The sequence below is a fragment of the Oryzias latipes genome, chromosome 13 (assembly GCF_053564925.1).
Source record: "Oryzias latipes strain Hd-rR chromosome 13, Olatipes_Hd-rR_3.1".
Taxonomy (NCBI): Eukaryota; Metazoa; Chordata; class Actinopteri; order Beloniformes; family Adrianichthyidae; genus Oryzias; species Oryzias latipes.
The window spans coordinates 7,420,817-7,437,482 of NC_136249.1; the positions used below are offsets into that span (position 1 = coordinate 7,420,817).

Genomic DNA, 16,666 nt, shown 5'->3' on the forward strand with positions numbered 1-16,666 from the left:
AGTCTTGGAGTCTGTGCAAAAGGATCCCATGATCAACAGTATCAAAGGCATCACTCAGGTCTAGCAGGATTAAGACAGTGACTTTGCCATCATCAGTGTTCAGGCGGATGTCGTTGGTTACCTTGATAAGAGCAGTTTCTGTGCTATGATGGGGTCTAAAACCTGACTGGAAAACATCAAATGAATTGTTTAATAAGACAAAGTCAGTGAGCTGTTGGTAGACAACTTTTTCAAGGACTTTTCCTAAAAATGGCAGATTAGAGATAGGTCTGTAATTATTCAGTAAACTAGGATCAAGACCGCTTTTCTTCAGGAGAGGTTTAATGACTGCAGTTTTTAAGGCCTCGGGAAATATTCCAGATTGAAGAGACATGTTAACTATTTGAGTAATTGATGGCAACACACTGTTCAGGACAGACTTTAGAAATCTAGTGGGTAACACATCAAGGCAGCATGTAGACGAGCTCAGACGGGTGATGGTCTCTTGGACAGTTTGGTCAGTGACAGGTACAAAGTGAGTCAGCTTAGAGTGAGTAGGTGGCCGTTCGATAGTTATATGTGTTGTGGAGTTGATGGCTTTTTTAATGCCCTGAACCTTGTCATTAAAAAATAAAGCAAACTCATTACATTTAGGTGTGCAAACCAGTTCTAATGGTAGCTGGGTTGGAGGGTTAGTTAATATATTTACTGTTCTGAACAGGACACAAGAGTTGCTGCTGCAACTTCCAATGATTTCAGAGAAGTACTTTTCCGTTGTTCTGCATAAGATCTGGTTGTGAGCGTACAACTCCCCCTTATACATTCCATAATGAACCTGGAGTTTTGACTTTCGCTCAGCTCTGCGGCACTGTTGTTTCTGTGCCCTGACTAGATCATCTTTCCTCCAGGGAGCTTTTGTCTATGTTTTCTCAATTTAACCTTCATAGGGGCAATGGCATCCAGAACATTCAAGATGCTAGAAGTAACAGAATTCAGCATTTCATCAACATTTCAGGGTTTTTCATTTCTACAAACTTTGCCCTAGTGCGCTCATTTATTTGTCTCCTTTGGACAACTGCAGGGCCAGGCGGTGGTTTGGGAGCAACAGACAGGTCAAAGAATACACAGAAATGATCAGAGAGGGCGACATCAACCACACTGACATTGTAAATAGTAACCCCCCTTTGTGATGAGCAGGAACAGAGTGTGCCCTCTGCTGTGGGTGGGGCAACTCACATGCTGAATTAGATCAAAGGTTTCAAGGACAACATTGCGCTCTTTTGCATTTCTTTCATTGACATTATCAACATGAACATTAAAATCACCTGTAATGACTAGACCATCAAAGTCTGTGCACACAACTGAGAGCATTTCAGTGAAATCATCAATGATACTGAGGAGGTTTGTAAATGACTAAGCAGAGTAAGGGAAGAGTTTGTTTTAACTCAATCTTAAAGGACACATACTCAAAGGATGAAAACACACCAAATGATAGTCTGTGGGTTGCAATATTATCTCTAAACAGTGCAGAAACACTTCCACCCTTTTTATTTTCTCGTATTTCCGATTCATGTTTGGGAGCCGGTTTAGCTCGTGCTGGTTTGCGGCGCCTTCCGTCCGTGAAACCAGGGTTCAACTCCGGGCTGCTCCCTGTTCCCTTCTCTACCTCTGTGCCGGTTTGAGAAGGTTGCGTCAGGAAGGGCATCCGGCATAAAAGCATTGCCAAGTTTACCATGCGAATTGTTCGCTGTGGCAACCCCTGATGGGAGAAGCCGAAAGAGGAAGAAGATTTCCGATTCATGTTTGTAGTTGTAGTTGATTCGACTAGAACTATGTTTCCTGTGTTTTTGTCAAGTTTCAGTTAATAACATAAAATCAAGATTAAAAGAAGAGATAACATTATTGATTAAAAATGATTTGTTGCATAAAGATCTGACATTGAGTGCAGCAAGTTTGAGATTAATTTCCTTGGGACTGGTCAAAATCTTCTTGCAAGGGATATGAACTAGATTTCTTTGATTGTACAGTCTAACTGCCCTTTTTTGCATTCTACGTGGTGCAACTACAGGTATAGCACCAGAAGGAAGCTGTTCATCACAGGGCCCCAGTTTGACATAACCTTTCCTAGGACACTGGGGGCCCGTTTCATCCTAGCTCTGGGGGATAGCACGTCTAGAGGCGCGCAGGGGAGGTTGAGTTGAGGGTAGTTTGGGTGATGGACCAGGAGGAGTGGGAGCTGGACGGGATTTGGGTGACCGACGGAGGGGGCGTGTTGGAGGGGGTCTATGATTAAGCTGAAATCTTTTTAAAAGAAGGCCCTGTTACGTTTTGGAGAACAGAAAAATACCTGTGTGTAAAAGAGCTGCTCTCAAGCTGCTGTTGACGTTCTCCTCAACAAATCAAGGCATCGTTCCGTTCTGACCGACACTCACGTAAAGGAACCGATCGGAGTGGCTACAACTGGCTCGGGGTTTGCCCCACTATCAGCCCCTTAGACTCATGGGAAGTGGGGAATCTTAAGTGTAAAACCATGAGCCAGGGAGCTGTTAGCAGAAGTGAGTTCCATGCTGTTTGGCTGTTTCAGTTAATGTGCTCTTAATGTGGATAGGGGGGGCGAAAATCGTAGCCAGTTTAATGGTAGCTTGGCTCTTGTTTGCTACGTTCAAGAATGAACGGAGTCATTGCAGTGTATTGACATTTAAGAAATTATTTGCTTTTGATGCAAAAAGTCAGTAATTCCATTTTAAATAAAAAAACATGTAAAAGCAAGATATTCTAATGAAGGTATAAATTAGTTTAAGTTGCTCAAAAGTGAAATGTAATGTATTTAATGTTTTTATTGTGAATATGAATCACTTAGACACCAGAAGGATGCTCTGTGCAGATGTTTGTGGTGATGTTTGTGTAAGTGTCGTTGAAAGAGGAATGTTGAGATACAAAGAATTACCAGTTGAAAGATGAATGGTGAAATATTCAGTTATTCAGAGTGAGACAGAGAGAGAGAAAGAGAGCGTGTGTGTGTGTGTGTGTGTATGTATGAAATGAGACAGGTAGCTGTGTGTGTGGAGGGGGTATCTGAACTCCAGGGTAGTCGCTGTGTTAACTCTGGCTAAGCTGCATTTGATGTGTGTGTTGAGGGAGGACACTTTCCTTGAAATAAACACAAGTACAATACTTCCTGTTCTGTTGTAGGAAGAGGAGTGTGTTATGGAAAATAATCTGGCATTAATTGCGTGTTTGTGTGTACGTCTTGGCAGGTCAGTGTGGTGTGGCTCTTTGACTCTCACAGTGAAAGAATTCGGCTCTTGGTGTCAAACTTGTTCGCCACCACTGATCTAGACCCACTAGACAGTGCTCTGAACCTTTTTTCTTCAATGACTTGTGATCTTCACTGGTGTCCATGGATTACATGAAACCTTTCCACCTTTATCCACCTTTGTCATGCTTAGGGAGAACAGGTCAATGTAAGGGTGGGGTCATCTAACATAGCACAAGGGTTAAGTAGACTGTGATTGATTGAGTGAATGAGAGTCAGGTGTGTGGCATCCAGGAAGTGCACAGTGGGGTTGCTGGGAGATGAAGTGCAATCAATTCTCTGAAGATGGTTCCCGATGGTGACCAGAGGTGGAGACAGAGTTCTGACTGCTGACAATGAGTCAGTCAAAAATGATCATATCAGCAACCAAATTAAAAAATCAAAAATTCAAGTGCAGGTGGCGACCCAGTTTTTCATTCTGTGTTTAATCATATTGTGCATTTTGTGTTTATTTCTTCTTCTAAAGGTCTTTGTCATCCTTGTCCCGATGTGAGAGAGATGTTATATGGGTCTCTTGGTAAGTGAAATTAGGATGGAGAACATGTAAAAATTATTTTGTCTATTCTTTATTATTACAATGAACAAATACACAACTACATGTTTGTAAACAGCTAAAAATGTATTTTATAACAATAATTGGGCATTACAGAGATTTTTTATTTAATAAATTGACATTATTCAGTTTTACTAAAACGTTGCTTCACTTTAGTTTGTATTTCATGCTGCTGACTTAAATCCCTGTTTATGGTTTTCTATAGTAGAGAAATATTCAGTCTTGCAAGATTTTGCAATGTTGCGATTGCACCAATCAATTATTCGATATTCAAAGGGTTTATTATCATATGCACAGTAAAGAAACAGGTTTCCCTGTACAATGAAATTCTTTCTTTGCTGTCTGCTCCGAATGCCAAAAGGTATAGAGGAAACTGAAACAATTCACACACAACATACACACAAAAACACAAGATGTCGAGTGGCAATTTTAAAAGTGCAAATGAGCAAAAAGTGATAATAACAGTAGTGCACGATGAGGATCTGCAAAGGTGCAGTTCGTTGTTTCAGACTCCTATCAGCTGTTAAGGAGTCTGATGGCAGAGGGAAAGAAAGAGTTCTTGAGTCTGGTGGTTCTGCACTTCACACTCCTGTACCTCCGTCCTGAGGGGAGGAGGGTGAACAGACCTCGTTGCAGGTGGGTGGGGTCCTTGACGATGGAGGCAGCTCTTCTGCAGACCCTGCGTTTGCATATGCTCTGCAGCGAGGGAAAAGGAGTCCTGATGATCTTGGACGCAGTCTTCACCACTCTCTGCAGGCGTTTGCGGTCCATGACGGTAGAGCTGCCGTACCACACTGCGATGCAGCTGGTCAGAATGGACTCAACCATGCAGCTGTAGAAGTTGCGGATCTTTGGGGACATGCCGAACCTCCTCAGCCTCCTCAGAAAGAACAGCCACTGATGAGCTTTCTTCACCAGCTGTGACGTGTTCAGTGTCCAGGTGAGGTCCTGGCTGAGGTGGACCCCCAGATATTTGAAGCTGCTCACCCTCTCCACTTCCAGACCCTGGATGAGAAGCGGCTGATGAGGGTTCCTTCTCTCCTTGCTCATGTCCACTATCAACTCCTTTGTCTTGTCTGTGTTGAGGGTGAGGTTGTTGTCCTCACACCATGTCACCAGACTGGCCACCTCCCTCCTGTAGGCTGCTTCGTCCCCGCCAGTGATGCGTCCTATCACAGCTGTGTCGTCAGCGAACTTCAGGATCGCAGCATTGCTGCAACTTTGGTTAATAGCTCTCATGTTAAACACTGGTCAAACTGTCCCTGCCAATCAAATTTAGAGGCTCAAACATAGGGAAACGTAACCATTAAAACACACCCCTACATTTCCTTGTGAGGAGGATGCCAACATGGCTCATAAAGTCTCTCATTTTCTTAAAGTCGGTTTTTAAATATTCCTTATAAATGTCATAATTCTCAGGCAAGACAGAACCAGACGCTGAAACCCAGAATGATCACAAGAGTGAGTGGCTTGGTAAGTAGCTTTAAGGATGAGGTTGTTTTCAGCGGCTTGATGATCCAGACTAGAGTGTGGCTTGGCTGGAGGTGATACTGCGGCGGAACGGCTCCAGAGTTCTTCGAGGCAGCAGTTAAGCACTTGGGAACTTCCACACAGGTGACCTTCGTTGTGTTGAATCCTGAGACACGGACGCACAAGATGAGAACAAGGCAAGGCAAGAGTAAACAAGGCATGAGCTGGCAGACCAGACCGTAGTCACCATTAGGGGTAACGAACTGGCGTCGGATGATGAAGCTGGGTCTCCTTAAGAGCAGCAGGGTTGATGAGGGTGAAGTGGTCACATCTGGTGGAGTCAAGAGCAGAGAAGAGGGGGGGGGGGGGGGGGGGCTGACAGAGGCATCGTGACAGTACACCCCCCCCCCCCCCCCCCCCCCAACGACCGCCTCCAGGCGGTCCAGGTCGACGATCCGGGTGAGGACGGTAGAAATCGGAGATGAGGGGGTCCAAGATGAGGGAACGGGAGACCCAGGATCGTTCTTCAGGACAATAACCCCCCCAGTCCACAAGAAACTGATGGCCGCGACGCCGGCGCCGGACATCCAGAATGCGACTGACGGTGTACGCCGGAGCGCCATCAATGAGCCGGGCCGTTGGAGGGGAAGCGGAAGGCGGGCACAAACTGCTGTCCATAACTGGCTTGATTTGGGAGATGTGAAATGACGGGTGTACCTTGAGGGTTGTCGGGTGGTGGAGACGGACAGAGGTAGGATTGATGATGCGATCTATGGTGAATGGATCAATAAAACGTGGAGCCAACTTGGGTGACGTAGCCTGGATCCGGATTTTTTTGGAGGAGAGCCACACCTTCTGGCCTGGTTGGTAAGCGGGACTGTCAACCCTGTGGGGATTGGCCGCACAGCAATTGCTCTCCTCAGTGCGTAGGAGAGCAGCTTGAGTTTGGCGCCAGATGCGCTGACAACGCTGGAGGTGTTCTTGCACGAAGGGCACAGTCAGATCTAGTTCATGAGAGGGGAACAGTGGAGGTAGGTAACCAAGAGAGGCTTCAAAAGGTGACACACCTGTGGCAGATGAGGGATGCGTATTGTGGGCGTATTCGATCCAGACTGGGTATTTGGACCATTCAGTGGTGTTCTGGGCGACGAGACAATGGAGGGAAGCTTCCAGCTCCTGGTTGGCACGTTCAGCCTGCCCGTTGGATTGGGGGTGATACCCAGAAGTGAGGATGACGGTGGCACCTAGAGCGGAAAAAAAAGCCTTCCAGACCTGCGAAATGAATTGAGGTCCGCAGTCTGACACAATATCGGAAGGAATGCCATGGTGTCTGAAAACCTTGTTGACCAGGACGTCAGCTGTTTCTGTGGCCGTGAGCAGCTGAAGGAGAGGGATGAAATGTACGAACTTAGAAAATCGGTCTACAACGGTGAGGATGACGGAGTTACCCTGTGACGTGGGGAGACCAGTGACGAAGTCTATGGCGATGTGGGACCAAGGGCGATTACGAACTGGCGTTGGATGATGGAGCTGGGTCTCCTTAAGAGCGGCAGGGTTGATGAGGGTGAAGTGGTCACATCTGGTGGAGTCAGGAGCAGAGCATAGGGGGCGGGGCTGACAGAGGCACCGTGACAATACATGGATGCAATCGGTTTTGATCGCCTAATAACTTTGTTGAAAAAAAATTGAAAGCTGACGATTGAGAGCATTTCAACCTTGAAACAAAACTGAAAAATGACTGAAAGTTGTGTGCAGAGTGTGGAGACAAATGTGTGAATTTACCAGGTTTAGCTCTCAGAGAAATCTAGTTTTAGGTTCTTTATGAGCCCTAAATGTGTAATCTATGTATTTGCAGTGTTAAAAATGATTTTATTAACAGGAACAGATACTGTTAAAGATGAGTCAGACACTTTTTTTCTTCTCCTGTTTTGTCCACCCCTCTGAGCCGGCATTTTCACTCTTCTGCACCATTTTTCCTTTGTCTCTATAAAAATATACTTCATAAGCTGGTCTTTGAATTTGATCTACAACATTTTTTTTACAGCACGGAATAGAGAAGCGGACCCCTCCTGCTCAGCTTCATACACCAACACTCCGTGGAGTAGAGATCAACCCAAAGGTATACTATTTATTGGTTATTTTTTTGAAATTTATTAGTATTATTTTCCTGACGCAATCCCTTCTTTGCATTATCACTTTAATTACATCACAAAATGAGGGATGTTGAAGTGGAAAATGAAAAAGCATTTTGGAAGATTGATTTTTAATTTTATTTTTGAGTCAGTTGATGCAGATACATTGTGAAAATTAAAAATAATTTCTGTAAATCCCTATTAACTGTTAAATTTCATATTTCTAATAATATTTTGCTACACATCTATTAGAGAACTTTTTGAAAAAGAAAGTCAAATTATTTTTTGCCAAGTTAATCATGCGACTCATACTCGAAAGAGTGGTTGATTCGCTGTGGCGACCCCTGACGGGAAAAGCCGAAAGAGACAGATTCAGTGATCCACGTGTGTGGCATTGAGTCATAGGCTTTCTTGTAATCAACCCAGACTGTGCACTGGTTGGTGGGTTGCGACCTGCAGTATTGAGTGACTGTTCTGTCAACCAGGAGTTGATATTTGGCTCCTCTATCTATCCATCCATCCATCCATCCATCTAAACACATACTACTTCATGATTTGTTTTGTGTGACGATCAACATCTTGTTTTTTTCTTTGCTTTACATGATCCAGATCGGACAATGGCAAAAAGCTATGATTTAGGCTAGTGAATCACAAGAATGTGATATATTTTTTATTTGTTTTTAATCCGTTAAAAATAAAGTGACTACTACTAATTTTATTAATTTTGAGCAATTAGTCTGTCCCCTACCCCTTCCCTGGAGGGGGGTGCGGGCCCCTTGGCGATGGCGGCCGTGGCCCCTGGGTGCCGGCTTCCTGGGCCCGGCGGTGCTCTCTCCGCGCGGTGGGGGGGTTCACATTACACCTGAGCCGGGTGTGTTCGTGTCCCTGGGGGGTGGGTTCAGTCCTTGCCCCTGAGCGCTGGGCCCCACCAAACTTCCAACAGTGGCCGAGCCTGGTCGGGCCATATTTACAACACCCCTTGTGGGCCCCCTTTTTTCCCCGGGGTTCCCCCCTCCTGGGCGGGGGCGGCGGGCCCCTGCCTTGCTCCTCCCTGGACCAACCGTGGGCCGGGTGGGTGGCTGCCTGGAGTGCGGAGCGGGTCTCCCTTGGGGGGTCCTGGCTCGTACCTGGGGTTGGGGCAGGGGGATGCCCGGAACTCCTGGGTGGTGGTGGGGTGCTCGTCTGGGGCTGTGGGCGTCCTTCTCCGGTGGGGCCCTGCGTTGGGCTCTACCGGCGCGGCGGGGGGGCTGCTTTCCTGGTTGGGCTGGGGCGGCGCTCTCTTTCCCTCCGCGCCTCCCTGCTCTCTGGCTCTGGGGGCCTCACGGCGGTCCTGCTGGCCCTGGCCTGGGTGGCGGTCTTGGTCGCCCGGGGGGCGGTTGTTCCCTGCCTGTTCCCGTGTGGCGTTGGGGGGATTCTGGCTGCCGCTGCTGTTGCGACGGGGGTCTGGGTGTGAGGGTGGCTGGGCGCTCCTCCTCCTTCTTTTCACATTCCACCATCCATTTTAGAAGAACATAAACACTCACCTGAACACAGGTGTTAGCTCACCTTTGCACTAATAGTTTGCATGATTGAATGAATGAAAGATTTCACACTTGTTGGTTTAAAGGCATAGGTTTGCGTTTGTGAACACTATCTGTTTTGTGTACATGTTGACATGTGGACATTTTTGCAGCTAGCAGGTGTGTTGATAACATTTGAGTGTGTGTGGACAGGCCCCGCCCTTTTTGTACTACATTTGAACCGTACCATAATGATAAACAACCAGTAAACCTGTCTGCTCTATGCTGCTTCATGGTCTTACCCCCCCCCCCCCCCCCTCTCACTATCACCCCCCCCTCTCTAACATCCCTCTCTCTTCTTCCCTTCTTTCCTTTTCCGTCCGGTCCAACACCAAAGATTTCCAAACATGGTTGAAATTAATAAAGTTTGGCCTCAATTACAAAAGGGGTTTATTCAGTCATACCTTTGGTTTGTCTGTAGATTAATAACCCCTCTTGTTAAAGTAAAATATGTCCAACACAAGAGGCCCTCAGCTCTCATCTGCCTGCCTAGCTGTTGGACAGGACAAGTTTAAAAAATAAAATAAAATAATAATAATAATAATAATTTTGAGCAATTAGAACTAAATAAGGTAATTTTAAGTAATAATACTCATTTATTGTTAAAGACCCATTGCAGACATTTTGTTTTTGGTGTTTTCAACACATTCTTGTGGTTTTCTTTTTTTTTTTTTTTTTATGATGGAGGACATATACAAAAAACCTGAGTTGAACATTGTATTTCTGAGAATTTCTTTACTGTTTTTAATCTTTAGCAGACATTGGAAAAAGTAGCGTAGTATTTACAACAAGAGGCCACAAGCTCCCTGTTCTGCTACATTCTGATGCATTCACTTGTCGACGACTAGATCCATGAAGGTCTTTGTTTTCTTGTCTGAGCTGGAATCTGGATAAAAACTGTACGACTGGATGGCCATAACATTGCTCGCCACTTTGTTTTAGCACCGGTATTGTTAGGTTGGTTTTTTTTCCGGGGGGGGGGGGGGGACGACGGAGCAGGCTTATTCCGCACCAACGGTCTCACCCAGAACTCAGAGGTGAATCTCTAATGGACTGACAAAACAAGTTTGGCTAAAAACAAAATAATCATATTTAAAAGACCACTGGGAACCCTTTACGACAGATCAGAAGATGAATAGAGTGGGACTTGTAATTTCATTGTCCACTGTGCACTGAATCATCAAGAGGTTCACAACCAGTGGGTTTTATAGCAAACTTCCCTGGACGCAGAAGGAGCAAAATTTTATTAAAAAAAAAAAAATGCAAGATAATGTTTAGAGATGTTTCTTAAACACTTTACAGGATGAAATCAATTCCATTTTTTTTTTTTTTTCAAAAGTCCAAATAACTCTATCCCAAAACATTTGCTATTGGAACAATTTCTTGAGTGTATCACTGACAGAACTGGTCTTTTTTACCATGATATTATACTAACATAATAATAATTACAAATAAATATTATTGTATAAGATTCCAAAACAGAGAGTATAATACTTAATTAAAAGAGCAATTAATATTTGATATCTGTAAAAACTATTTTCTTACTTGTATGTTATTTCTTCCTTTTAATCACAGGTCGCCCTAAGGCCAATAAAAGAGGTTTGATCTATCTGTCTACAAAACTAATTATCATAATGTCTACAAGGTATGATTAATTCTGTTTTTTATTCACAGGATTTAGGTCGTTCTGGAGGTCATGCAAGTTAAACCCTGTGAGAAGTAAAGGTACACAAGCATCTCAAAATTTTCCACTACTGGACAACACAAACGCAATTATAACTGATCCATGTTAATATTTGTCTCTGAAAATCTTTCCAATTGCAATCTTTTGGTTTTCATATTTTTTTTGTTTTTGTTTAAAATAGAAACAAAGAGAAGAAAAGTCAGTCCTGACAACAATTCACACACTGAACTGAACAAAATGATTGGCAACTTGTCAAAAATGTTACAAATCATTTCTTTAAAGCATGTGATTTTCCTGTCATTTGAATTTAGACAAAACTATAGCAAGTAGCAGTTGTGGTCAATTAAGAAATAGTTTAACTGGAGAAATCGAGGACTCAAAGTCATAGCTAATTACCACAGATGGGATTTTTATGTTCAAACTATTTGTTTTTACTGGATATAGTAGAAATCAACAAGATGAGACCTTGTCAATCAGTCTCCCCCGTGTCTCCTGTACAGAAACGCAGAGCTCTTGAGGGGGGTATTCCAGGAAGCATGTTTAAACTAGCCTGACTTTAACCCTGAACTCTGGCTGAAATCCGCCTGAACTTGCTTACTCTGGGTATGTTGGTTCCAAAAGACCGGATATGAGTTAGCGTAATTACGCTCGACTAGGGAACCCTGGACTAATGCACGTGCTCGTCAAATACATAAAGACATTCTCAATGGATCGCCGATTTCTGGAGTCACCATGGAAACGCGTGGTGAAAAAAAGAAAGCACTATACTTCAGTGAGACGGAGTCTGAGATTTTAATGACGGGGTATGAAGATTATACGTCCATCAAAAAAGTAACACGGCTGCATCATCAAAAAAAAGAGTTTCTCCTGTAGTAAAAGAATGGACAAAGTACACGCATGACTTTCTGATCTTATTTCCATTTTCCTTGTGACACATATATATATAACTCATCCAATAACAAACAATTGAGTTAAATTTATTCAACCTAAGTTTTTACCATCCAACTCAATATTTTTTTTACAACTCAAATTTACATATTTATCTAACTCAATGTCATATTACTCCAATTAAATTAAATGTTTTTCTTTCTTAATTTATTAATTGTTGAACTCTCATACGTCAAAGTTTGAGCCTGCCGATATAATCAGTTTTATAGCAATAAAATGAATGAAAGAAAATGGATTTGAAACAAGAAACATTTCCTTCTTTACCATTTCTCTGACTTTGACATTATACCAATACTCCGTGGTGGTGCTAAATAAACTCATCATCCTCTCCCTCCCTCTCACTCATGGTGCAGAAAAAATTTAAACATAACAGGACAAATAAGTAGGCAATACACAGTAAAACAGCTAAACAACTAAACACATTTGGTCAAAAATCCACACTTAAACCCAAATCCATCCAGACAGGCGAAGGGAATGGTATCCCACAATCCCTTGCGGTGCTGATCTAACAGCAGCACCAAAGTTACACCTACTTAATTGAATTAATTTGAATGAAAGTAAAATAAATGTCTGATAACTTCGTGTTGTTTTTAAGCTGACTGAACTATGAAAATTATTTATCTTAACTGAAGCAAATAATTAACTTAGATCAAAGTAAAAAAGTTTATCTTTCCAACATCCATATGTGGTCTTATCACCCTCTCATGGTGGAAAAAGTATTATCTGAGCTTCTTCATCCACTAAATCATCTTCAAATGGACACGCCATGCTGCTTCACTTCTCTGTAAACAAACTAACCTTCAACTAAACCTGCTCCAGACCAGGTTATGTTCAGAGCATGGGTTGCTATGGCAACTTTACATACCCTGAAACATACCTCCATTTTTGGAACCAAAAGCTGAGGTTATCAACTTTCTTAGCCTCAAACTTACTGTGGTAACTAGCATAACCTGCTTTCTGGAATACCCCCCAGATCTACAGAAATCTGTGATTGATCAGATCTTTGTTTTCATTCTAATATCCAAGACCTACACTGACCAAAAATATAAACGCAACACTTTTGTTATTGCTCCCATTTTTTTTGGTATGAACTCAAAGATGTGAAACATTTTACACATACACAAAACAACCAGTTCTCTGAAATATTGTTCACAAATCTGTCTAAATCTGTGATAGTGAGCACTTCTCCTTTGCCAAGACAATCCATCCCACCTCGCAGGTGTGCCATATCAATATGCTGATTAGACAGCATGATTATTGCACAGGTGTGCCTTAGACTTAGATTTTAGAATAATTTTGCAAATACACCATTTTTTGTTATTGAAAGACAGAAACAAATAACGTGTTTAACAAATTACAATAATTTGAAGTGAACAAACATAAAATATAGAACATGTGAATTAATAATGGCATAATACAACAACAATAATTAAAAAAAAAGCAGTAACTAGTGCAAAATTTATAAAAGCAACAATTTAACATTGTAAGTATAACAGCACCACAAACACTTTTTTAAATAAATAAAGGCAGTAGTAAAATAACAAAGTGACTAATGAAAACAGTAAGCAAAAAGCAACACTGTAAAAAACATAAAAAAACACAATAAAAAATCCTGCACTTCCGTGCAAATGTGTGGACCTGTGGAAATCACAGGTTAAGGTCCCCTTTTGGCTGTGTTCTCATTACATACAAAGATTTTTGTTCAGAAATATTAATATATTGTCATTCTTTCCTTTAATTGCACTTCTCTTTAAAGTAATTAACTGTCATACCTTAAAAAAGATTCTGCAGATGTTGCAATTATTCTTAGAGGATTTTTTTCTATCATACAAAGAAAGAAATGCCAGCTCATATATTTTCCAGCAAAGAAATGGTTCTCCATCCCGTAGAGTGGGCTTCTCCTCTGAGTACCGGCACAGTTCAGTAGTTGCATGGTAGTTGCAGGAACCATTGCAAAGGCAGAGCTGGTGGCAGAGCTTGTGCTTTGTTAAGGATCCGATCCAGAACAAGTTTTTTTTGGTCAAAATTAGCTGTTACCCACAATCCAAAGTTTTTGAAACTTGTCTCCAGGTAGGTGCTGGTTCTGAAACCATGTGGGTTTCTGAAAAGATGCTGACAGTACAGCAGCTTGCTTTCTTGGGCCTCATGAGATGCAATTGATCTAAGCAATGTGACCAGTGATATCGGCTTTGAAACTGAAACCTCTTTTTCAGAATATATCCACCTCAGAAGACGTTCAGCTGGTCTTGAGGAATCACAGATGGGAACAATCTCTTCATCCGAGTTCTATGGAGAAATGCTAAGTACAGTGTCACTGCTTATTTTTGCTCACAAAGTCTCTCAAATTTGTAAAATACAGAGTTCCTAATATTTCAATGGATTTAATCTGTTTTTGATCTTGAAAATTCAATAGTTTCTGGTTTTCTTTGAGCTTCTCTGTTGCTTTCATGCTGTGATGGAAAAAAGCTACAAAACTGGATGTTGAAAAGCTCAGGGAGGGTCGTAACCCTAGTGCTATCTTAGTTGACCCCACCCTTACATTGACGTGTTCTCCTTACCATGACAAAGGTGGATAAAGGTGGAAAGATTTCATGTAATCCATGGACACCAGTGAAGATCACAAATCATTGAAGAAAAAAGGTTCAGAGCACTGTCTAGTGGGTCTAGATGACCCAACTCCCAATGTTAAGTGCCTTGGATAGCACAAGGGTTAATGGAGTCTTTTGTAACTTTGATTAAGGCTGTGTGCAAAGCATGGATAATGTGCCCAACCTGATCTGTGCACAGCAGCAACCACATTTTAAAAACAAAGACAAACAAATTGTTGTAAAATATAACTTTCTATTAGAAGAAACTTTTATGCTGTACCTTTTCAAATTGTATAGTGGGCAACATTCACAGCTTGAGGACGTGCATAGTTATAGTCATAGACCAAAATGTTGACACTTTTGCAATTCTGTCAGAACATGAAATGTGTGTCTTTGTAATGGAAGAAGTTTTTGTGTCAAGAAACAGAACAAACAGGAGTTTCAGCAGTGTGGGGAACATGTCATGATCCAAAACAGTCTGGAATCCCCTCCCTATACTGGTCACCAGCCTGGTTAAACACTTTTATGTTAACACAATGTTTAACAAGCATTAGTTGTAAATAAGTCACTTTTGCTCACCAACCAGACTAACCACTGAACAGCTCAGTGGCCTTGTGGAAGAGTGTCTGCCCTGTGGCTAGAAGGTTGTGAGTTCAAACCCAGCCAGAGTCATACTAAAGACTCTAAAAATGGGACCCAACCCCTCCCTGCTTGATACTTAGCATTAAGGGGTCGGATTGGGGGGTTAAACCACCAAATGGTTCCCGAGCGCGACTGTGCCCAAATGCAGAGAACAAATTTCACACACCTTGACAGATAGTGGGACTTTAACTTTAGTACAAAAAAATCCAGTTAAGGCCATCCAATCCTTTGCACACCCTAAATCTGGGGATAATTCCTGATTAAACTCTCTGCAGGGGGGATCATTGTCAATCTGAGGGGCAGAGTTTACGTCCAGACTTATTCTCTTGCCTTTACAATTAGATGATGTCATTGCAGAGGAGATAACTGCTTTTTCCCAGAAACCACACTGTCTCCACCAAAACGTTTTGCTGTTTAAATGCTTAAATACTTTGACTTAAATATACTTAAAATGTTAAAAATACTAAAGTACTTTGAGATGATGATGCTATTTGGCCTAACAGAACTCCTCCTACATAATGCATTTCTTATTTGACAATATTTTTAGGAGCCGCTGTGCCTGAGCAGCCCCGCAGAGACCCTCTGCTGCAGCTGGTTTCCCTCCAGAAGGCGTCCGGCTGCTGGCTGCTTGATGCAGCTCTGGCCTCAGTTCTGGGAAAAACAAGTGAGGAGGTGGAGAAGTCAAAGACTGCAGAGGTGAGTCACTGTCAGATTTTTTTTTAGCTGTTTTAGGAGATTGAAAGAACTGAATTCATTGAAAGTCTTAACACTTTAAAATGTTAGCTAGAGTGTTTTTTCTCATGTTTTCTTTGTGTTTCACATTTGACTTGATTTGGTTGAAAAGGTCAGCAGTGAGGTGTGGGCCACCATTCTGGCTCTGATCTGGCTTCATGGATTCAAGATGGAAGCAAAGGATGAATGGGAGCTTCTGGCTGTGAAGGCTGCTTCATGGGTCCAAGCTCAGAATGGTAATATGTCTAGAATGTCAAAGTAACTTTTCTCGTATATCTGGATTGTTTTTTAGGTGTATGATGATAAACATAATCTGCTGTATAAAAATAGTGTTTTTTTTACATTTCTTGTCTTCCAGCTCCATGCGTAAAGGACTGTGTTGCTGCTGCAAATGCGCTGCTGTGTTGCAGAGTGAAGAAAAAAGCTCTGAAGCTCTGAAGTAGAAACTGAAGTTTCAACTTTAGAAGATTTTATTTTTTCAACTCATATTTCACTTTGCAAAATATGCAATATTAAACTTTGTGCTCCACATAAAGTTTATACCTTTTATTAGTTTTGTCATATTGTAATTAATATTGTCATGTAGTAATTCTCTTTGTGATGTATCATTAAGTCTACAACTGATGGTTTTATTTAAGGTCTGATACAATTTTCTTTGGAGTGAAAAAAAGTGTAAATGAATTTCAAGGCTATAGAAAAAAATCAATTTAGTGAATTAGTGCAATTTTTGAGTTGAAGATATACTTACATCGACTTAAAATGCCGCCAAGATGATCTTTAATGAAATATTAATAGGAGAATTTGTAGTTCAGCATCTAACTTTTGTTTTCCACTTCCCACCATCAGACACATCTAGATGTCTAAACCACGGCTATTTCAATGTTTACAGCTATTTATACTGTATACTTTATGCATCTGATAGGCATCAATTCTTAGAGGATTATTGCACATCACGGTTAAGATCTCTTGTAGACGACCATTCCACAGCTAATCATGTTACAGTCCCATCATGCCTTGCAATGAAGTGGACTGCAACTCTTCACATTTTAAACTGCTAAGAATA

The 16,666-nt window shown here is 42.0% G+C and overlaps 1 protein-coding gene across 3 annotated transcripts in view; it reads left to right on the forward strand.

Annotated features, from left to right (window-relative positions):
- Positions 1-16,138, forward strand: part of LOC101154967 (von Willebrand factor A domain-containing protein 5A) — a 45,947-nt gene extending 29,809 nt beyond the window's left edge. For 2 of the 3 annotated variants that reach the window (XM_023962076.2, XM_023962078.2), the window contains 8 exons: positions 3,762-3,812; positions 7,363-7,437; positions 10,585-10,608; positions 10,684-10,734; positions 13,855-13,944; positions 15,419-15,567; positions 15,716-15,839; positions 15,962-16,138. In XM_023962076.2, the coding sequence (XP_023817844.1) occupies positions 3,762-3,812; positions 7,363-7,437; positions 10,585-10,608; positions 10,684-10,734; positions 13,855-13,944; positions 15,419-15,567; positions 15,716-15,839; positions 15,962-16,041 (644 nt within the window). In that variant the 3' untranslated portion in view covers positions 16,042-16,138. The remainder of the gene's footprint in view (positions 1-3,761; positions 3,813-7,362; positions 7,438-10,584; positions 10,609-10,683; positions 10,735-13,854; positions 13,945-15,418; positions 15,568-15,715; positions 15,840-15,961) is intronic. The other variant, XM_023962077.2, reaches the window with a different exon arrangement.
- The last annotated feature ends 528 nt before the right edge of the window (positions 16,139-16,666 follow it).